Below are 23,526 nucleotides of genomic sequence, written 5' to 3' on the forward strand. Positions count from 1 at the left end.
TTGCATCTCAATGAGTTTAATAACACTTTCTTGCAATCCCAAATTACACATTAAGGGACATTAAGGGACAAGGGAAATAAACAATCCTGTTATTCGTTGGACAGACCAAATTTGTATTTTTACTTTATATTACAAAGATTAGGCACTGAAAAGTGTTAGTGAGGTTTGGCACTACTGTAAATGATTCTGCCTAAAGAATAAGGCATTGTAACTTGTGCCTTCCCTTCACACAGGTTTCTAGCTCCTTTCGGAACCTCTCCCTCCGCTATACAGCTCCGAGATGAGGTTCCTCACCCTTGCCATCCACAATGGCGAAGTCAGCCGGTGCCATGTTTTTTAAACATTCCGGAAGTTGCGGCCGCATAGGAAATATCACCAGGGGAGGTCCCTGGTCACGTGGTATAGACACAACGAAGAAGAGTTGGCAAAATAATGCACCGGCTGACAAAATGAGCGATTTAAACTCTTTGGGGGGCAAGGATGAAAGGAGACTAATCAAAAAAAACAAAGCAAATTCTAGTATTCGCTATTGTTGTGAACCTTGCTGCAGTGAGAAGTCACTTGGATACAGTAGCAAATATGTGGAATGATGCTTATGTGGAGTGTGTGTGTGTGTGTGTGTGTGTGTGTGTGTGTGTGTGTGTGTGTGTGTGTGTGTGTGTGTGTGTGTGTGTGTGTGTGTGTATGTGTGTGCGTGTGTGCGTGCGTGTGTGTACTTTGGTTTGTGTGCGTGTATGATGTCCCCACAGCTTCAGCATCTGGCCATGCGCTGCATCCAGAAGAACATCCTGAAGAACCGTGGTGTGAAGAACTGGCCCTGGTGGAAACTCTTCACCACTGTTCAACCTCTCATCAAGGTCCAGCTCACTGAGGACCAGATGAGAGCCAAAGACGTATGTGCTTTATTGTATGACTGCACATGATGTACTGTACAACAGTGTTTCTCAACTTTCACATTTCAAGGTCTCCCCTTAACTCTGACAGTGTACAAATGGAACCAAATGAACCCGTACCCGGGTTAATTTGGTTCCATTTGTACACTGTCAGAGTTACGGACTTGTATGGGTCAATTTAGAACCCCCCCTTTTTTTTAAGTATTGAAAATTGGAAATACTCCAGTAAAGTAAAAGTAGCTCAAAACTGTACTTGAGTAGAGTGCTTAAGTAAATGTACTTAGTTACTTTACACCACTGCCATTGTCTTTCTCCACATTCGGGCAAGACCAATATCATCATCAATATGATGTCAGAGAGCCACATGGGAGCCGTGCCATTATTGGACCCCCGTCGCTGCTTTTCCTTTTGGCTACTTTATCTTATGCTGTCTCATGGTACTTTATCTTATGCTGTCTCATGTCATGGTGCAACTGTGCGTTTCAGGAGGACATCCAGCTGCAGAGGTCAAAGCTGGAGAAGGTGGAGAAAGAGAGGAATGAGCTGAGACTGAACACCGATCGACTGGAGAGCAGGGTAGGGCTGTCACCATAGGACATTTTACATGGCGATTAACTGTCGCTCAAATAATTGCGATTAACGATTTAATTGTGTTTTGGTCGTTGACGATCACATTTCTGTTTGGCTTTTAGGCTTTGAAGTCGCACGTCGCAGATATGACACATAACCGAAATATACAGAGAATTGACTGACATATTTGACAACTTTATACTTTAAAAAGAACATTGATAGTGGAAATAGCCGATCTACAAGCTCAGTTGTGAGCTTGTAGATCTGCTATTTCCACTATTTTGGAAAATATTGGATTGAAAATATATGAACATTTTTCAAAATGGAAACGATTGGCGATTATGACAAAATAATTGCGAATGTGTAAAATAATTGCTAATAGACGATTATGTAACAATTGTGACAGGCCTAGAGCAGGGTGTGTCTCTGTTGTGTTATGTGTTGTTGTTGTTGCACTGCTGAAATTAAAGTGTGTGGTGGATGCCAGTCATTGTGTTACACCTTATGGATCAATTTGAAGTGTTTGACTGCTCACCTGTACGCTGGTTTGTATTACACCCGGAAGAGCTTCTCATGTTGTTGTTATTACTGTTAGTGCAGTGTCTGATCTGTGTGTGTGTGTGTGTGTGTGTGTGTGTGTGTGTGTGTGTGTGTGTGTGTGTGTGTGTGTGCGTGCGTGCGTGCGTGCATGCGTGTGCGCATGTCCTCTAGATCACAGAGTTGCTGGCAGAGTTGGCTGATGAGAGGAATACGGCAGAGTCAGCGTCACAGCTGTTAGAGACTGAGACCTCAGAAAGACTACGTCTAGAGAAGGACATGAAGGACCTACAGGTATGCACGTGTGCACACACACACACACACACACACACAGGCGCACGCGCGCACACACACAGGCGCACGCATGCACGCACGCACACACATAGTAAAATCTGCAATGTTAACCCATTAAAAAACGGGAAAGCATCTGTTTATCATTTTCCATTTTAGCATCGGCTATTCAAAAATAGCAGACGTACAAGCTCACAGCACGTCACTTTGTGTCTTAGCTTTTTGGGGAATGTTTTTTTGAAAATGTTTTGAAAAAATAATTATTTAAAAAAATAATAATCAGGAAACCAAAAATGAAGGGACCCATAAAAATGTGTACGCGACCCACAAATGGGTCCCGAGACTCCCGTCCCAAGTGTTTGGGAGCCAGTGTATAGGGCCGGGCGCCACAGGAACCACGGAGAACACCTGGCCGCTCACTGTTCCAATCTGTCCCGTCCCAGGCCAGGTTCGATGCCATGAAGAAGCAGATGGAGTCACAGGAGGTGGAGGTGATGGAGGCGCGGCTCCTGAGGGCGGCGGAGCTGAATGGGGAGTTGGAGGATGACGACGATGACGCCGGTCAGTCTGAATAGCTTCCAGTGCAGGGCTCTGGCAGGGCCAACGCACTAAAGCTCCTTCTCCCCTGATCGCCTTTTTTTTTTTTTTTTTTTTGCCGCTTCGAATGCTAATGTTCATTCACAGCTCATAACAAGGCTAAAATAAATGTCGAGTGAGATTTATTATTCTGGCTGGAAATGGCCCATGCGTCTGAGATCAATGGCTTTAACTAGTCCATTAAAGCATGCCCTAGAGTAATATGAGTGCATTCATATTATTAGAATCTTTTTTTATACATTTGAACAGGAGATGATTTTCTTTAGGATGCTGCTTTCACAGGCTTTGCTCTGCACTAAAATTTAAATGGGTCCCTCACTGCATTTACTCCAGATGACTTGTGCACCACCCTGTGCAGCAGCCTAAGCCTGCCTAACTTGCTGGGCTGAATCCTTCAGACGAGGATTATGAGCACAGTTTGAAATTCCTTACTCATGCCGGTCACAACTGTGGTAATAAGAGGCGCCATTGGGCTGGTTAAGCAGGAGAACATGATAGCGTGGCTGGGTCACATCTTGCATAATTGCATTAAGTGTCCTATCTGAGAATACTAATTCACAGCCGCGGGATTAAGATGCACACTACCCAGCCTAAATCCCGGGCTTGTGTGTCTTTGTTCTTATGCTTCCGGGTGTGCTGCAGCGAGGGTGTTGTGTCCGTGACACTTTTTTCCCCCTGCAGACAAGCCATTATAGAGCATATCCGAATCCTCCGATGAATGAGAAAATAATCGTGGGGATCAGAGCCGGTGGCCCTGCAAGCTGTCATTATGTTATATATATGCTAATAGGGAGCGCTGATGGAGGAGCCAGCGGTGGTATGTGCAGGAGAAATGGACAGCCACCAAAATGATAAGGCTTAGAAATGAAGCTGCGCCTCAAAGTGTGCCCAGGCGCCGCTGCAGCTCTGATAGCCTCTGACAGGTACAGAATTAGGGTCAGTTAAGAACTGTGGAGAGTGCCACTTAAATTTGTCCTTCACCATCAAATATGATGCTGCACGGGGGAATTCTTCTTTTTACCTGAGGTGCATTGAAGATTACAGTCATATATTTGTTTTTTATTTAGATTGTTATAGTTGAGAAACTTAAAACGTAATGAATGGGTTGTGTCCCGTTGACCTTATAGCTGTTGTTGTAAGGTAAGGTTTTGATGAAAGACATTGTCTTTTATGTGGCGAAGATAGTATTCCCTCTAATATGAATGAATGCCACATCTATTCTCCTCCCCCCGGGGTCAGTGATATCAGTATGATCCATTTCAAAAGTCTGTAGCTCCTTTATAACAGAGGTTCTCAAACTCTTTCATGTCAAGGACCCCCAAATTGATTGTATTCGGCCATAGGCCTTCATCTGAAAATGTAGGATTTGGGTTGTTAAAAGGTTTCAAAGATATAATAAAAAAATGCCATTTTCAAATTGCTGATATATCAAATAGGGTTAAAGTGGTTAAACCGTTATGTAAGCAAGTACTGTATAACAAGGGTCTTCAACAGGGGGTCCGGGACCCCTAGGGGGTCCTCAGAGTTACTACAGGGGGTTCTCCAAATCTTTGTGTGATAGAAACTTTTTTTCTCCTTTTTTATATTAACCACCCATAATCTGAGGACTTTGGCCAAAAATAGCAGATCTACAAGCTCTCAAGTTGTGAGCTTGTAGATCGGCTATTTCCAGCAAAGATATTTAGTGTAGAGGGGAAAGAGAGCAGACTAAGTACAGAGTGAAAGGTCAGGTTTATTAAGTATTGACGGTTCAAGTGGTTAAATACTGTATCTGAAAACCCAAATTGACATGAATCCAAAATACACTGATGATTTTGTCAAACAAAACTATCTGTTGTGGGGGTCCCTGCTTCATGTCTCTCTCGACTAAGGGGTCCTTGGCCTGACAACGTTGAAGACCCCTGCTGTATAATATATGAACTAAATTTGCTAGGGACCCCATGGAACCTCCTCATTTTGAGAACCACAGCACTACAGAGTCCGCAGCTCCTTTATACACACTGCAGGTCCTTGCATTAAAAGCACAGGACACCCAAATGTTATATAGTTTACTTCTCAACACTGCTTTTGCCTTCCAGGCGGTGAGTGGCGTATAAGGTATAACCGGGCCGTCCGTGAGACAGAGTTCACCAAAAAGAAACTTCAGCAGGAGTTTGAAGACAAGTTGGAGACGGAACAGCAGAGCAAGAGACATCTGGAACGGAGGGTAAAGCCTATTTTATGTTGCAGCAACAAAGTGCTGTGCGAGATGTCGGAGACAAAAATTATGCACATGACAATTTTTACATAAAATAGACACTTTTAGAGGTTCAGCAACAGATGATCCTTGAAAATTTGCAGACACTCTGTCCTAAGTGTTTGTCTGCCTACATAACAACAAACACAGTGAGGAGACCTTAACTCTCCTTTGTCCTTGAACAAGCAGACATTCTGATTTCCAGACTGAATGAGATGGTCTGTGTTCTAATTAGCATGGCATACCATTAATATAAACGTTCAGAATATCCTTGAGTACAGTATATGTGTATTATGTGCACTGCAGGTGGCTGACTTGCAGACAGACAATGAGGACGTGCAGCGTGCTGTGCAGCAGCTGAAGAAGAAATGCCAGAGACTGACAGCAGAGTTTCAGGACACCAAACTGCATCTGGAGGGCCAACAGACCCGCAACTATGAGCTGGAGAAGAAACAGCGCAAGTGAGCATCACATGAACTTGCACCCTCATCTGTAGATGAGTGAATGAAGGAATGAAGGAATGAAGGAATGAATGAATGAATGAATGAATAGGCTCTGGAAAAGCAAAAAATAAGCTTGACCACTACTAGCCCTACCCCCACTCCCACTGCTCATACACCCCCCCACTTCTCCCCCGGTTTGCGCCAGAACCTTGCACACAACAGACAAAAGTAAATTCTGCTGCTATCTTCCTTATTGTATAATTGTTTATTATTAACCGATTTAGTGCCATTCCCGAGATATCTCGCGAAATGTACTCGAGTATCTCGAGTGCCATTCCCGAGATATCTCGCGAAAAGTAATATATTACTGTAACGGCCGTTATCCTACCGTGTACAATGGCGGAACGTCCCGAGCCGATCTCCGTCGCTGATTTCTCATCATCACGGATCCACGAGCACAAAATAGTAATCCCATAACATTGAGGCAGACGGGGGATCTCATCTTTAATGTCCATTATCTCAAAACTACACTTTAGAAGCGAAGATGGAGGCTGGAGGCAGATGCTCGCTTATAAAACACATGTTGAAAAGCATCGATCCGATCCGCCATGACACCACGTAAACAATGATCGATTCCGGCGCAGGACGCGATGACGTCAGACCGGAAGTGTTTACGCTGTGGACTTCTGGCCTTCAAAATAAGACAACGGGAGTGAATGCAGCCTGAGGGAGGCATCGTGGACATTTTAATCCGTTAATTTCAGGGGCTCTTAATGAGTTAATAATGCTGCTAACATATCTGAGGAACCAGAACAGACACATTTTACTCTAGTCTTATGCACCTTGCTGTATGGTATGCTCTATGCTGGGGTTCAACCTACTGAGGTATTTCATCAAATGTCACACCTCTCTGGTGTATCCAGTGTATTCTTTCCATTAAATGGCATTAAGCTAACAGGCAATCATGTAAATCATATCAGGCTGGTTTTCAGTACGGCTGCCTGGTGGTTTATCATTCTCTATTATCTTCTGCCATAAATTAGCCTAGTCTGAAAATATATATTTTCTATTTATGGTCATGAGTCCCACACAGAAAGTGAATATTATGCGGCTATAAAGCGACAATTTTTATTTGGAACGAGGTAGATTTTTCACCATGAATAAAGGCATCAACTACAAGAGGCGTCAACTACTGTAGTTCATGCCTCTGTTTACCTTGGTTTTGATATTAATTAATTATCACGATTATTGTTTGGTTATTTGGTCATGTGTAAAGACTCCTACTGTTTGGGTATTTACAAGCAAGTTGTTAGATTAATGTATTTTTAAATTAGGCAAGAGAGAGAGAGAGAGAGAGAGAGAGAGAGAGAGAGAGAGAGAGAGAGGTTGCCAAGGTGACTACACTCGTTCCTATGAGACTTGAGTTTTTTGGAGACATGAAACCATCCAGTTGCTGGTGGAGCTAATAATACTCTACCGCCTGACAAAAGAAGTTGCATAACAGCTTTAGCTTTAAACAGAAGCACTAACATATGAGTAAGCAGCACTCATATATAGATGACTGATGTGAGGATGTAATAGAGCAGCACACTGTTATACCGGTACATGCTCCCACTACCAGAGCAGTACCCTGCTATACCTGCTCCCACTACCAGAGCAGTACCCTGCTATACCTGCTCCCACTACCAGAGCAGTACCCTGCTATACCTGCTCCCACTACCAGAGCAGTACCCTGCTATACCTGCTCCCACTACCAGAGTAGTACCCTGCTATACCTGCTCCCACTACCAGAGTAGTACCCTGCTATACCTGCTCCCACTACCAGAGCAGTACCCTGCCATACCTGCTCCCACTACCAGAGCAGTACCCTGCTATACATGCTCCCACTACCAGAGCAGTACCCTGCTATACCTGCTCCCACTACCAGAGCAGTACCCTGCTATACCTGCTCCCACTACCAGAGCAGTACCCTGCTATACCTGCTCCCACTACCAGAGCAGTACCCTGCCATACCTGCTCCCACTACCAGAGCAGTACCCTGCTATACCTGCTCCCACTACCAGAGCAGTACCCTGCTATACCTGCTCCCACTACCAGAGCAGTACCCTGCTATACCTGGTCCCACTACCAGAGCAGTACCCTGCTATACATGCTCCCACTACCAGAGCAGTACCCTGCTATACCTGCTCCCACTACCAGAGCAGTACCCTGCTATACCTGCTCCCACTACCAGAGCAGTACCCTGCTATACCTGCTCCCACTACCAGAGCAGTACCCTGCTATACCTGCTCCCACTACCAGAGTAGTACCCTGCTATACCTGCTCCCACTACCAGAGCAGTACCCTGCTATACCTGCTCCCACTACCAGAGCAGTACCCTGCTATACCTGCTCCCACTACCAGACAGTATACCTGCTCCCACTACCAGAGTAGTACCCTGCTATACCTGCTCCCACTACCAGAGTAGTACCCTGCTATACCTGCTCCCACTACCAGAGCAGTACCCTGCCATACCTGCTCCCACTACCAGAGCAGTACCCTGCTATACCTGCTCCCACTACCAGAGCAGTACCCTGCTATACCTGCTCCCACTACCAGAGCAGTACCCTGCTATACCTGGTCCCACTACCAGAGCAGTACCCTGCTATACCTGCTCCCACTACCAGAGCAGTACCCTGCTATACCTGCTCCCACTACCAGAGCAGTACCCTGCTATACCTGCTCCCACTACCAGAGCAGTACCCTGCTATACCTGCTCCCACTACCAGAGCAGTACCCTGCTATACCTGCTCCCACTACCAGAGTAGTACCCTGCTATACCTGCTCCCACTACCAGAGCAGTACCCTGCTATACCTGCTCCCACTACCAGACAGTATACCTGCTCCCACTACCAGAGTAGTACCCTGCTATACCTGCTCCCACTACCAGAACAGTACCCTGCTATACCTGCTCCCACTACCAGACAGTATACCTGCTCCCACTACCAGAGCAGTACCCTGCCATACCTGCTCCCACTACCAGAGCAGTACCCTGCTATACATGCTCCCACTACCAGAGCAGTACCCTGCTATACCTGCTCCCACTACCAGAGCAGTACCCTGCTATACCTGCTCCCACTACCAGAGCAGTACCCTGCTATACCTGCTCCCACTACCAGAGCAGTACCCTGCCATACCTGCTCCCACTACCAGAGCAGTACCCTGCTATACCTGCTCCCACTACCAGAGCAGTACCCTGCTATACCTGCTCCCACTACCAGAGCAGTACCCTGCTATACCTGGTCCCACTACCAGAGCAGTACCCTGCTATACATGCTCCCACTACCAGAGCAGTACCCTGCTATACCTGCTCCCACTACCAGAGCAGTACCCTGCTATACCTGCTCCCACTACCAGAGCAGTACCCTGCTATACCTGCTCCCACTACCAGAGCAGTACCCTGCTATACCTGCTCCCACTACCAGAGTAGTACCCTGCTATACCTGCTCCCACTACCAGAGCAGTACCCTGCTATACCTGCTCCCACTACCAGAGCAGTACCCTGCTATACCTGCTCCCACTACCAGACAGTATACCTGCTCCCACTACCAGAGCAGTACCCTGCCATACCTGCTCCCACTACCAGAGCAGTACCCTGCTATACCTGCTCCCACTACCAGAGCAGTACCCTGCTATACCTGCTCCCACTACCAGAGCAGTACCCTGCTATACCTGGTCCCACTACCAGAGCAGTACCCTGCTATACCTGCTCCCACTACCAGAGCAGTACCCTGCTATACCTGCTCCCACTACCAGAGCAGTACCCTGCTATACCTGCTCCCACTACCAGAGCAGTACCCTGCTATACCTGCTCCCACTACCAGAGCAGTACCCTGCTATACCTGCTCCCACTACCAGAGTAGTACCCTGCTATACCTGCTCCCACTACCAGAGCAGTACCCTGCTATACCTGCTCCCACTACCAGACAGTATACCTGCTCCCACTACCAGAGTAGTACCCTGCTATACCTGCTCCCACTACCAGAACAGTACCCTGCTATACCTGCTCCCACTACCAGACAGTATACCTGCTCCCACTACCAGAGTAGTACCCTGCTATACCTGCTCCCACTACCAGAGCAGTACCCTGCTATACCTGCTCCCACTACCAGACAGTATACCTGCTCCCACTACCAGACAGTATACCTGCTCCCACTACCAGAGCAGTACCCAGCTATACCTGCTCCCACTACCAGAGTAGTACCCTGCTATACCTGGTATCACTACCAGAGCAGTACCCTGCCATACCTGGTCCCGCTACCAGTAAGACCCCCTAATCGGGAGATAAAAGACCGCCACGTCGCATACACAAACTTTAGAAGGCAATCGTAGTGAATCAGGAGGGAATATGGGAAATGGGACTAGATCCATGTTGATGACATGACTTTAGAGATACTGTGTACCGCTTTGTGTGATTTTCCAACGGTGGCAGAGATAAGAGTAGGGCAAAAGTGTGACGTGACATGACGGACAGACTGGCTGACAGACTGACTGACTTCCGGTGGAGGTTTTGATAGTAACTGCAACCTGACCAGTGTGGCACCCGGTTTATCTGGTACCACCACCCTGTTCAACTTGTCCAGCAACCGGTTAAAGAGCAGCTCAGCTCGTATCGCCCCCACGCACTCTAAAAATAGCATGCGTCTAATAAAGCAGTACTTTCATTGCACAGGTATATAAAGTGCTATTGCTCTCGCCATAGGAAAACAATTCTGGCACATTTTGGCAATTTATTTACTGTGAAAGCACCTTCTATTCCCACAGCATGGTAACAGGTGGCTGCGGCCTTATGGAGACGCCATCGCTGCCTCCTTCAGTCGCAGCCATCTGCACTGTCAAATTAATCAGTGACCTGTCCCTGGACAAACACCTCTCTATCTGTCTGTGTATCTCCACAAACACACGCACACGCACACGCACACACACACACACACACACACACACACACACACACACACACACACACACACACACACACACACACACACACTCCATGCCGTATTATGAAACTCCTCACTTCTCTGTTCTTGACAGAGTGACTCACAATGCAGACATTTGGACTTAGAACACAGACTCATTTGAATAGTGGAGGTGGCCTGTAATCGCCGGCGAGAAAATGACTCCAGACTTTAAGCACTTTAGAAGCCGTGGCTGTGGCAAAATGTGAACTCTCCCCCGTGGCTAATTGAAGGGGGAGAAATGACTTTCAGTTGTGCTTTGGGAGAGAAAGGGAGAATTACAGGGAGCTGACAGCACAGAACACTTATACTGAGAAGTTCAACATGGCCTCAAAGCTGCTGCCCCAGACAATTGAATAAAACATGCGCACCATTAATCCAAATGTAAATTAATGGTGAAGATGCTTTCACAGAAAGGTTAACGGTAAAACATTCACGTCCGTAGTGAGATTACTCGTGCCAGCGAGACAACATTCATAACACAAAAAGTAACAAAATTAGTAAAGTTTCTGAAAAGTTAGGCTTAGCATATATCTGCTGATAGAAATGGTTCTAATAAGGAAATTGCCACACTTGATATTTCAAAGTAATATATGTTAACTGTCGGGCAGAAACCTTGTATCTCCAAGTTTCAAATGTGTACTTTTTTTTCCCGCAAAGTAAAGCTGCTTCACCAATCACCATACAAGATTGTCACACAAAACTAGTGAAAATAGCAGATCTACAAGCACACAGCACCTCGCACCGTGAGGCATTGTGTACGAGGCATTGATCATTTTTAAAATGATCAATACAAAACAAACATATAAGGTTTCCACCCGACAACGACGATATACTGTACAGTATTTATAATCACCGAGAGCAATGGACAGTACTATGGTTGCAGTCCTCAGTGGTAAATATCCATCATCTCACTCAAGTGTCTATGTGGTGTGTGTGTGTGTGTGTGTGTGTGTGTGTGTGTGTGCGTGTGTGTGTGTGTGTGTGTGTGTGTGTGTGTGTGTGTGTGTGTGTGTGTGTGCGTGCGTGCGTGCGTGCGTGCGTGCGTGCGTGCGTGCGTGCGTGCGTGCGTGCGTGCGTGCGTGCGTGCGTGCGTGCGTGTGCTTCAGATTTGACCTGGAACAGAGCCAGTCTCAGGCTGAGGTACAGAGAGAGAGGAGCCAGAGGGAGAAGCTGGCCAGAGAGAAGGACATGATGACTGGGGAGATGTTCAGCCTCCGCCAGCAGCTGCAGGTAGGCTGCACCACATAGTATTTACCCTCCATAGATCCTCATGTCCTGCAGGGGACCATGCATCTGGGTTGTTCTGGGTACCTGTGTGTGGGTGTGTGTGTCTACACACCAGTGGTCCCTGAGGGGGTTCCAGGTGGTCCCTCCCCACCTAAATGATGGAGAGTTGGTAACCAAATGGACCCTTATAGATCTTTAACTCTTGAGAGCGTAGCTAAATTATAGTTAAACATCTGCATTACTTAATTTACAAGAAGTCTACACAATTACAAAATGTAGAAAATTGTTATTTTGATTGTGGCCTGTTATATATCCTATGGTACCACATCAATACAGCATGGAATTGTGGAGAAAATCATTTCCAACGATAACAAAATATTCTATGTTTTGGGTCTGCAAATGGTGGTCCGTGTGGCTCAAATACCAAATATATGGTTTAAAACCAGTGATCTAAACCAGGGGTCTTCAACAGGGGGTCCGGGACCCCTAGGGGGTCCTCAGAGTTACTACAGGGGGGCCGCCAAATCTTTGTGATAGGATCATTCTTTTAACAACTTGAACTTTAACAACTTGAGCCCTCGCATCCCTATTCTGAGGAGAACTTTAGCCAAAAATAGCAGACCTACAAGCTCTCAACGCCTCGCGCAAGGCGTTGAGAGCTTGTAGATCGGCTTTTTTTTTTTGTGTAGAGGGAAGAAAGAGCAGACCAAATACAGAGTGAAAGGTCAAGTTAACTAAAAACACAAATCCAACATAGACTGATGACAGTGCTGTCAAACAAGTCTAGAATCTATGAAATCGCTGAAAATCTGCATCATACATTTATACAATATGTAAAGGGGGTCCCTGCTTCACCTCTCTCTCAACTAAGGGGTCCTTGGCCTGAAAACGTTGAAGACCCCTGATCTAAACCTCTTTTTCCGGATTCCTATGTGTGTTAGTGTGCGCGCCTCTGTCCGTCTCTCCGACTAACGTCCTCTGTGCCTTGGCACCGGCAGGACAAAGACCTTGAGCTGTGTTCTGCCAGCCTGAAGGTGCAGCAGCTGGAGGCGGAGCTCCAGGACCTCACCTCCCAGGAGTCCAAGGACGAGGCCTCGCTGGCCAAGGTCAAGAAGCAGATCCGCGACCTCGAGGCCAAGGTCAAAGACCAGGAGGAGGAACTGGACGAACAGGCTGGAACCATACAGATGCTGGAGCAGGTAGGCCATGACACTGTTTCCCAAACAGAGGGCCGGGACCCATTTGTGGGTCGCAGACTCCTTAATTTTTTGTTTCCTACATTTTGTCTGTACATAAAAAAAAAAACATTCCCCTAAAAGCTTAGCTTTTTTTTTTTTTTTTTTTTAAGATTTGTTTTTGGGCTTTTTATGCCTTTATTGATAGGACAGTAGACTGACAGGGAGACACACGGCAAAGGTCGTCCGGATCAGGAATCTAACCGGCGCCGCCGCCAGGCATCCATGCCTATGTGGCAATGCCCAAGTGGTATCCGCCTGGACCAGTAGGCCAGCGAGTGCCCCCTCTAAGTCATTTTATTAATAAATAAAAGACAAATCTTAGAAATGTTTAAGAAGTGTATGTCTATTTCTGAGGTGAAGAAAGTACATGACCTATTTACTGCCCAGAATTAATTGGTTGTTTACATACAAGCTACCAGAGACGAGCAACACTTGTTTGTACTTATCCTCTGCACCAACAGCTCTCCTATTTGGGCAGAGCAGCTGGCCTGAGCCCCCCAGAGCAGCCACTCTGCTCTCTACCTATCTGTCTACAACTGCTAGTTCAACAACACATACCTATTAGCTACTTCCATCCGGCAGTGGGTTTCTGTCCATCTCCATTGGTGTGTGGATGGTGTGCCTAGTCCACCCCCAGTGAGAAACTCTGCAGCTCATCGGATCAAAGTGAGGAGCTGCACCCGGGAGCAGAGCTCACACAGACAGGCAGTTGAAGTGCAGATACTTGATGCTCGTCTATGGCAGCTTGTTTTCAATCTTTCATTTCATTTCATTAAAGTTAATTCATTTCCATACAGAAAACAGAACCAGAAATCAGAAATGCTCTATTGTCACACCTTAAAAATACATTCACAGTAAGAAAATGTGTCAGTGCTCCTCGGACTTGCAGCAGATCATTAGAAGAAAGAATAAATAGCCTATATATAAAAACATCGCCACATAATAAAATCTAAAAAGATAAATAAAAGGATACTTTAGGTTTTAAAAGTAACAGAGCCTTACTATACTATCCACTAACATAAAAAACATCACATTTGTATATGTCAGTATATATATATATGTCTATTTGTTCAAGAGTCTTATTGCTTGATAAAAGAAAGTTCTTTGTGTTCTTTCTGTCTTGCCCACAAGGCTTTGGTATTTTGTCCTGTTCCGACGGGACCACGACTCCACACACTTTCCATGGTTCGGATGGAGTCGTGGTCCCATCGGAACGGGACAAAATACCAAAGCATGGTGGGCAAGACAGAAAGTACAGTAGTCCATTTCAGCCGTGTTGTATATGCCGTGTTGTATATGCCTACTTCAGAGAGTACAGTGCAGGGTGCATGCTGATTGGGTCTGTAAACAAACAAAAAAAACGTAAGGTTTTCTTAGTTTGATGCTATTCTTTTCTGTCGAGCATCCCAACGCTGTGGGGAAAACGCTGGACGCTCGTCTCCATAGACTTTGCACTGAAACTCAGTTCACTTTCTCAGAATGTGCCAGCGTCATGATACTGTGTAAGGCTTAATAGAAGCTTTGTCGTACAACCCTAACCTCAAGTGTTGTTTGAAAAAAACGGCGTGTTGTCACACTGTGAGTATTTGTATGCCCACTCTTCAGGCCAAGCTACGTCTAGAGATGGAGATGGAAAGACAGCGTCAGAACCACTCCAAAGAAATGGAGAGCAAGGATGATGAGGTGGAGGAGATCAGACAGTCCTGCAATAAGAAGGTCTCATCATTCTAATGATTCTTCTTTTTTATTTTTTTACTTTTTCATTTCATTATCATATTAGAGTACTTTTTAATCCTCCGTGGTGTCATTCTTCCGGGTTGTGTATTCAGTCCATTTCTCCCATTTTTCAAGAAACAACTCTTCGTGTATCCTGAGTCTATTTGTAAATCTCTCCATTACATAAATTTCCTCCACAATGCTCATAAGTTGGGGAGTCACTTCTATACCAGTCTGTCTCGTTATTGCTTTTTTGCTCGCTTCCAGCAGCACCTTGACCAGATATGTCGTCCCCATGTGTGTTTTCCTGTGTCAAGTTTCCTAAATATAATACCACACTCGTCTTTGATATTTCCATTCTAATGATTCTTGAACCAACAATAATACAAAATCTGCTCAAATACTCAATACGGGAGCTTTGACAGATTCCCCTCCAAACACACACTTGTGCATGAAACTACACGGTGCTCATACATTTCACCAATGCCTAACAGTGCCTTGTTAATTCTTGTGTAATACTCTGTTTCAAACACATATCGTCAGACTAGTAGGTATTTACGTTTTTTATTTCAGACTGCACATCAAAGTTTTGGACTGTAACTTGGTTGAACTATGTTTATAGTACACTGTGATTACATGCTTCGCTGTCCTCTGAAGCATCAGTCCATTTGTCTTTGACCTGTGAGAGACAGTCGTGTCACGTGATAGATGAGGCTGTATCTGACTTTGTTACGTGTCATTATGTGAACCTTGTGTGTATTTGTGTGCATGTGTGCGTGTGTGTGAGCTTGTGTGTGTGTGTGTGAGAGTGTGTGTGTGTGCGCACGCGCGCGTGTGTGTGTGTGTGTGTGTGTGTACGTGTGTGTACGTGTGTGTCCCACAGCTGAAGCAGATGGAGGTGCAGCTCGAAGAGGAGTATGACGACAAGCAGAAAGTGTTGCGTGACAGAAGGGAGCTGGAGTCCAAACTGCTGAGTGCTCAGGACCAGGTAATCGCTGCACATGTTTTTGTGTGTGTGTTTGTGTGTGCACACGCTCACGCTCAACTAGAGCACTTACTGTACATTGTTACAGCAGTCTGAACCCTTTGAAAGATTCCCTTTGGAGTCGACTCTTGTGCTGTGGCTCTCTGAAGCAGCATACGGTAGGTAGTATTGCACAAGTAGTATTTTGACAAGGGCAGTGATGCTAGTAATGCACCTTGTGTTTCAGGTGGGCCAAAGGGATGTGGAGACCGAGAAGAAGCTAAGGAAAGACCTGAAGAGGACAAAGGTGCTGCTGGCTGACACCCAGATCATGCTGGACCACCTGAAGAGCAATGCCCCCAACAAGAGAGAGATCGCCCAACTTAAAAATCAAGTACAACACTATAGTTACTATATTGTACAAAAAGGAATGGGGGAAGGGTAAGACTGTATGTTAAGGTCAGGTCTATAACGGTGGTTCTCAACCTTTTCAGGCTGTGACCCCCAAAATAATAATATTTTAACATGGGGACCTGCCACCCTGACGAGCAAGAGTTGAGGCATTACATTTTGTATAAAACAGTTCTATTGTGAAAATAGCCGATCTACATGCTCACTGTTGCGAGGCGTTGTGAGCATGTAGATCTGCTATTTTTACAAGTTTTGCCTCTAATATTTGACAATTTGGCCAATGTTTAATTTGTCATTTTAGAGGTATTAAAAATAATTTGGGGACCCCCCTGGGGGTCCCGATCCACAGGTTGAGAACCACTGGTCTATAATGCATTATAATTGCATTAATTATGCATTATAACTTCTAAGGCTTCATAACACTATACATTTTTATAATTATGCATAACAACAAAGAGACTATTACTGACTAAATTATAACAATTATAATGTGCAATGTTCCGCATTGTGACCAGCACTCATAACACTTCCTAACCTTGCTATAAGTTGTTATGCATAATCATAAACATTTATGACAAGTGTTAGAATGCCATATAAGCAAATTATAATACATTATAAATGTGCTTGTAATTAATTATAGACCTGACCTTAATATACAGTCTTAATAGAGTCTCAAAGTCCCGGTAAGAGCTCCTTACACCTAGCCATATAAAAGTAGTGTAACCTCTTAAACCCTATATATTGTACTTCATTGTACATCAAAAAGCAAAAATAGCTACAGTACAAGCTAAAGCTTGGAAAATATTGTGAAATGTTTGAAAGATTGTGCCTATAATGACACACCCAAAATACTGTAGGGATGTCATGTTGAAAGTGTTTAAATAAACCTGAAGCTCCTTTTAGCTGACTTTTTAGCTGATGCTATGTGAGCATCCTACCAACATTGTTTGTTGAGCAAAATAAACAACATGCAAGTTGGACATTAACGCATTTAATTTCTCGCGTCTTTTTAATGATCATCAGCCATCTGGGTTTGTGGTGTTTTTAGAGACATTCAGGAAGCATCCTTGACCACAGCTCATTCTCATCCCCTCCAACATTCCTCCTTTGTCCTTTCCCTTACAGCTGGAGGAGTCGGAGTTCACGTGCGTTACAGCAGTGAAGGCCCGTAAGGGCATGGAGATTGAAATAGAGGACCTGCACATCCAAATGGAGGATATGGTCAAAGCCAAGATGGCGGTGAGTTTGTGAATGGTACTTGCTGTACTGTTTGCAACTTGTTAATAAAGTATTCAATCCATACAAAGATGTGGATAGTACAACTTTCTCACTTGTATAATACTGTATATAAGTTGGGTGTGTACTGCTGTTGAAAAAAACACATTGTTTTCTGCTCATATTGTCTGATATTGACTTGACCAGGCAAAAGGTTAAATGTACATTTCAACCTGCTTCAATACAATATTTTCATTTGCAATTAGCATTTTGAGTTTTGCTCCCACAGAACTATATTTCTGCGTAATTATATAAACATTTCATAAACTTTTGACTTTCAGGGGCAGAGCTAGTCTCGAGGGGTCATTCTGATTAATTCATTTAAAAATGTATAACTGTAAAATATATTGTAGTATTATCCTATCATACACAAATAAAACTGAAACACAAAAAAAGAAACGTGGCTGCCAGTCGAGATCCAATGGACAAACCAATTAGATGCACGTACACTCAACATGCATAGAGTGCTGAATGGTTCAGCACCACCGCCGATGGACAGCAACAAGCCAAGCATGCTGTGACCCAGCACCATGCCTTTTACACACAGATCAAATACCCTAGAGAGGAAGGCAGCGTACACAGCCTCCTCCTGACTGTGTATTTTAGTAGTCAAGACTACAAAACTACAGATTAAATACTGTAGATGCGAAAACATACTGTAGAACGCACATGCAGTAGCACACAGCAATGGAATGACAAGCTATGTTGTGGTTGACAAATGACTTGTGATTAGTTGCAATCAAAGACAAATTATTGACCGTTTTCACGGATGGGAAGCCGGGTGGGGATGGTTATCTCTGCCGCTGCACAAGCGACTCCTACAGTCTGGTTGGGGACTCCTGTTTGGGTGCAGAACTGTGAATGAAGTGAAGAGAATCGGCTATCGATGTCACTAGGGCAGGGGTTCCCAAACCTTTTTGTCTCAGGGCACCCCATAAATATTTTTTTTAATCCGAGGCACCCCTACATTATAATTTTCACTCCCAGCACCTTATATTTATAGCATATCGTCGTTGTCGGGTGGAAACCGTTCGTTTTGTATTTATCATCTAAAATATGTACTAAACTAGTGAAAACAGCAGATCTACAAGCACACAACTCGCGAGGCGTTGTGTGCTTGTAGATCGGCTGTTTTCACTAGTTTTTGTGCGACTGTCCTGTAACTTGGAAATACAAGGTTTCTGCCCGACAGTGACGATATTTTAGTGATTATGTTGCGAGGAAAACGTTGAGATAATAGCCATTTTGGTTAGAACTGACTGACAAGTTTAAAATGATACTAAATATTTTTTTCAAGTGTCCAAATAAATTCCAAATATTATCAAATGATCTCGCGGCACCCCTGGACTGGCGTCGCGGCACCCCAGGGTGCACTAGGGATTTGCAGTGACAGGGACTATACACATGGGGAGAATTGGCATGATGACCAAAATGAGAGAAATTTTTAAAAAGAAAAATAGAAACAGTTCTTATAGGGCCTGGGGCAACTCGCACCCTTTTCCGCCATGATAGCTCCACTACTGTTTCCTTCTCTGTCACAGCCGTGAACATGGAATAACGTGCAATGGTGTCAGTGTTAATGTGCACACCTTAATTATGTGCATACTAAAATAATACCGCTTAAATTTTGCCGCTTATGCTAATGAATGAGAGTCAAATGATAGTCCTCTGTGAATTTTAGAAGGGATTATAGACATTGACACTGTGTATGTATTTATGAAAGCACTCTATAAGCCTGCCTGTGCTCTGCTTGTTAATTGCTATGTCTGTGGCGGGGAAAGGTCTTGTAATTGTCTTACATTAAAGAGTGCATTTAGAGTCTGGGTCTGTCTCTCTTAAAAGAGTGGATGCACCGTATAGATGGAACACCTCCAGCCTGCACTTTTCCCCGCCTACAGTAAATGTGCCTGTTGATTATCTCCAATTGGTCCCATTCTCCAGCCAGAACCACTGGCCAGACTCAGTTTTATCGCCATTAGATGAGAATCCAGGACTGCCCAGGCCTGCTGGGCTAATGACCCTTTATCACGTTCAATAGCTCCCAGACAAAAAGCCTGGACACTATTCTAAAATCCTCCGCTCTGCCCTTTCTCTCTCTCTCTCTCTCTCTCTCTCTCTCTCTCAGTTGGATGAGCAGGTGAGCCGTCTGCAGAGGGAGAAGAATGACCTGCAGTCGCGTATGGAGGAGGACCAGGAGGATATGAATGAGTTGATGAAGAAACACAAGGCTGCAGTCTCCCAAGTAAGCCCTGTTAGGCTGACATGCTGGCGTATATGATGTAATACTTCAGTAGAGTATGATGACATAGTAGAATATCGTCACTGTCAGGCAGAAACCTTGTATCTCCAAGTTTCAGATGTGTATGTTAAAGCCCTGCTTCATCATACAAGAGTGTCGCACAAAAGTAGTGCAAATAGCAGATCTACAAGCACACAACGTCTCGCAATGCGAGGTCTCACTCACAATGCGAGGCGTTGTGTGCTTGTAGATCGGCCATTTTCACTACGTTAAATAGTTTTTTTAAATAATAATAAAAGGGGTTAGGGTTAGGGTTAGGGTTAGGGTTTTGGACATACAAGGTTTCCACCCGACAACGACGATATGATGTAAGACATGAAAAGTATGTGACGTGCACTGGAATGGCTGCTATGTGAACATACTGTAGTCAATATAGCATGAAGTAGTTAAAACGAAGGCTGCCATAGCCTTTTGCATTACCAGTTATTGCTCTTGTTTATTCTTCAGCGGAATGGATTTATAATGTGAGAAATACTCCAGTATATGTATGTGCCAAAAGTCATTATTCACTGCTATCAGAGAGAGACCCTGCCTGGTTCACAGCAGATGACATTAATTGCGGACTCAGACTGTAAACAATAACACAGCTGCCCTGACTACGTTCAAACTTTTGTGGGCATCTGGCTCTGGAAGTGTTGCCAAGGGAAACGACATCAACTATCGAAAAAAAAAAACCATCTGTTAGTTAGGCTAGCTAAGATTCTTTTCATCCATTATTAACCCGCTTGCAATGTCTTCAATTAGCTTTGAGCCTTCCTAATGGTGTAAACATCTTCTAGCAGAAACCATCTATAGACATATTTTGTACAAAAGTCTGTGTGTATATGAAAGACCATGCCCAAAATGTAGCACGTGGGCACACACACACACACACACACACACACACACACACACACACACACACACACACACACACACACACACACACACACACACACACACACACACACACACACACACACACCTTCTTCTTCTTTCGTGTATCATCGTCTTTTGATGATTGGTTGACGACATTTAATTTCACAAGATTTCTTGTTACTTAGGGGAGGCCATGGGGCTGGCTGTCGTCTTCTCCCCCATGTTGACGTCACACACCTCTGTATACAGGTTTACTGACTCTGTGTTTTGTGTTTGTGCGCCAGTCTGCCAGGGACTTGACCCAGATCAGTGATCTACAGGCCCAGCTAGAGGAAGCCTCAAAGGAGAAGCAAGAGATCCAGGAGAAGGTACCGTACAAGGACCATGAGACCACACGCTGCAGCCTTGATGCTTTCAGCTGATATTAATGCCTCTGTGCAAAATAATTATTGAATGCTTTAACCAGTGGAAAAAGTCGTGAAAATGTGTGCAAATCTTTGAATTTATGTATTTTTAAAGCGAACGTTTGTAACTCAAATTTTGCTCCTGGGGGGTCCCTGGAACTAAATATTTTGAGATGGGGGTCCATGGCCAAATAAATATCATTTTTTCCTTCACATGAAAAGGTTTGAGCACCACTGACATAGTAGTCTCTCAAGAACAGACTAACTGAGCTCCATTTAAGTGTCTTTGACGTTGGCTAGCCAGATTGCGTACATAGAAACAAGGGTTTTTCCAAAAATCTTAGAAGGATTCAAAAGACACTTATAGAATCCGGTCAAAATTCTATTTTTCACGATTTTTCAAAAATAGCAGATCTACAAGCTCGCAGCGCGGCACTCGGTGCCGCGCTGTGAGCTTGTATATCTGCTATTTTTCAATAGTTAAAGCATAAAATAATGATACACAATAATGTGCACCCGTTCTGAATAAGTGTTGTGCGATGCGAGATGCAAACACAGTGACACATTTCTTCCTTTTTTCCCCCCAGTTGAAAATACGCTATTTTTTGTAGAGTGGCAGCTTAACTCAAGCGACCTCCACCTTTCAATAGTTCAGCAGCTGCTTTAGGATTTTGTTCTGAGACCATGCATTCAGCCCTGAGTCTCTGTCTGTCTGTCTGTCTGTCTGTGTGAGTGTGTGTCTTCCTTTGCACGCTCACAGCAGGTCAAGGACCTCAGTTCTCTTATCTCTCCTGGTTGAGATTTGTACTCTACTGAGCGCACATTTGTACGTGGGAATTTGGTGGAAACGGCAAGGAAATGAGCGATGATTCTACAACTTAAAATGAGCCTCTGCATGCACAAGCATGCACGCACGCACTGCCTTCACTTTATACTCTGTATCCATTTTCAAAGCTAACATTAAATCCACCACTTGGTCTTTTGTTAAAAGTTCAATTCTGAACTCAACACAACAGCCTCTCTCACAGTGATGTGGCAGTGTTGTTCCCTCCTACAATGTCTTGCAGGGACATGCTGGGCCCCTGATTCAGCCCGGGAAAAAGAGTTGGAGAGGCCTTCATTGCGCGCTATAGAGAGAGATCTCTCTCTATAGCGCTGCTGCTACTCAAAGATTTGCCATTTCAGATCATGACAAGTGACAAGCCAGTGGGCCAATTACTGTACATGAGTTATATTTTGTCGTTGTCGGGTGGAAACCTTGTATGTCCAAAACTGTTTGTTTTGTATTTATCATTTTAAAAAATGATTTAAACTAGTGAAAACAGCCGATCTACAAGCACACAACGCCTTGCACCGCAAGGGCTTGTGTGCTTGTAGATCTGCTGTTTTCACTACTTTTGTGCAACAGCCTTGTATGATGAAGCAGGGCTTTGCTTTGCAAAAAAATGTATACATTTGAAACTTGGAGATACAAGGTTTCTGCCAGACAATGACAATTTACTTTGTTGGCCGCCAAGCCCCCAAAATGGAACGAAGGCCGACATTTTATTTAATTTTTTTTCCTAATGAACCGGCCGTTCGGGAGTTGTCCCGCTTTTCCCAATGGCCAGCACGTCCCTGCCTTGAAAAGCAACATCTGTAGCTGTTAAAGTAGCACTTTCAATTTCCACTTCCACTGTAATATGACTTTGTGTGAAACATCAGAAAATGGATTTGGTAAATGTCAGAGATTTTCTCAGGCAGCTGAAAAAAAAAGAAAGTGAATGTGTCATCGGTGGCCGTTTGTTTATGGTCAGGTGGATTGGATTGTTGTACGTGATGAATCGTGATGATTGGGCAAAATTGCGAACGTGTGAATTTCGCCCCCTGGATGTGAAAATTGGATGGGATGATTAGAGAGATAAAGATTAGGACACTCTCTTTACATAAGTTCTTATTATCAGTCCTCGTCATTGTGAAATCCTGGAGGGGCTGTTCGGCTCACACATTAATCCTTCCCTCAGATTATTCACTAGAGAAGTCATATGTATGTGCTGCTGCGTCTCAGTCCTTCCTATCATGTGCAAGGATTTCTGTCCTTATGCTAGCGGCTCTCCATGCTCACACGTAGCAGGCTGTAAGGCATTGTTAAGATCTACCAGAGGAGGCTGTGATAGCCATCTAAAGCCTCTGACCTTCTAGTGGTTGCCGTATTACCAGTGGGAGAAAATCTGGCTTTAATGACTTCAAACGGGAACTCCAAATCCTCCTGGTTTCAAATGCAGAACCATTCATCAGGTGCCATACAGTGTTTCTGGGGTCGCTTCTTCTTTCATCTGTCTTTCATCCTTTTTCCAGTCATAAGAAGGAAAAAAAAAAAAACGTGTTTTAACAAGTGCAGGGCACTGATCCTTTCACTCCATAGAGCCTTTGTGCTGATTCCAGATCAACCTGCTCCAAAGCCAACTCTCCTTACAGCAGATGAAGGATCATCTAGGACTCATCATATACCCGGAAACACAATAATGACATCTGCCAAGAAAACGGCCTTATTAAAAAACAGTTCTGTTCTTCCTGCATTATATCAG

The 23,526-nt window shown here is 44.5% G+C and overlaps 1 protein-coding gene across 1 annotated transcript in view; it reads left to right on the forward strand.

Moving 5' to 3' along the window:
* The window catches only part of LOC308304777 (unconventional myosin-XVIIIa-like), a gene marked incomplete at both ends in the record, with an annotated part of 88,286 nt that overhangs the window by 51,955 nt on the left and 12,805 nt on the right, over positions 1 to 23,526 (forward strand). Inside the window, 14 exons of the mRNA XM_080749407.1 lie at positions 750 to 893; positions 1,380 to 1,469; positions 2,175 to 2,294; positions 2,735 to 2,852; positions 4,967 to 5,094; positions 5,431 to 5,585; positions 11,674 to 11,797; positions 12,793 to 12,993; positions 14,638 to 14,748; positions 15,632 to 15,736; positions 15,960 to 16,106; positions 17,249 to 17,362; positions 19,524 to 19,640; positions 20,840 to 20,923. Coding sequence (XP_080605533.1) covers positions 750 to 893; positions 1,380 to 1,469; positions 2,175 to 2,294; positions 2,735 to 2,852; positions 4,967 to 5,094; positions 5,431 to 5,585; positions 11,674 to 11,797; positions 12,793 to 12,993; positions 14,638 to 14,748; positions 15,632 to 15,736; positions 15,960 to 16,106; positions 17,249 to 17,362; positions 19,524 to 19,640; positions 20,840 to 20,923 — 1,758 coding nt within the window. The remainder of the gene's footprint in view (positions 1 to 749; positions 894 to 1,379; positions 1,470 to 2,174; positions 2,295 to 2,734; positions 2,853 to 4,966; positions 5,095 to 5,430; positions 5,586 to 11,673; positions 11,798 to 12,792; positions 12,994 to 14,637; positions 14,749 to 15,631; positions 15,737 to 15,959; positions 16,107 to 17,248; positions 17,363 to 19,523; positions 19,641 to 20,839; positions 20,924 to 23,526) is intronic.

This window comes from Nannobrachium achirus (genome assembly GCF_963921795.1).
Source record: "Nannobrachium achirus genome assembly, chromosome: 19".
Taxonomy (NCBI): Eukaryota; Metazoa; Chordata; class Actinopteri; order Myctophiformes; family Myctophidae; genus Nannobrachium; species Nannobrachium achirus.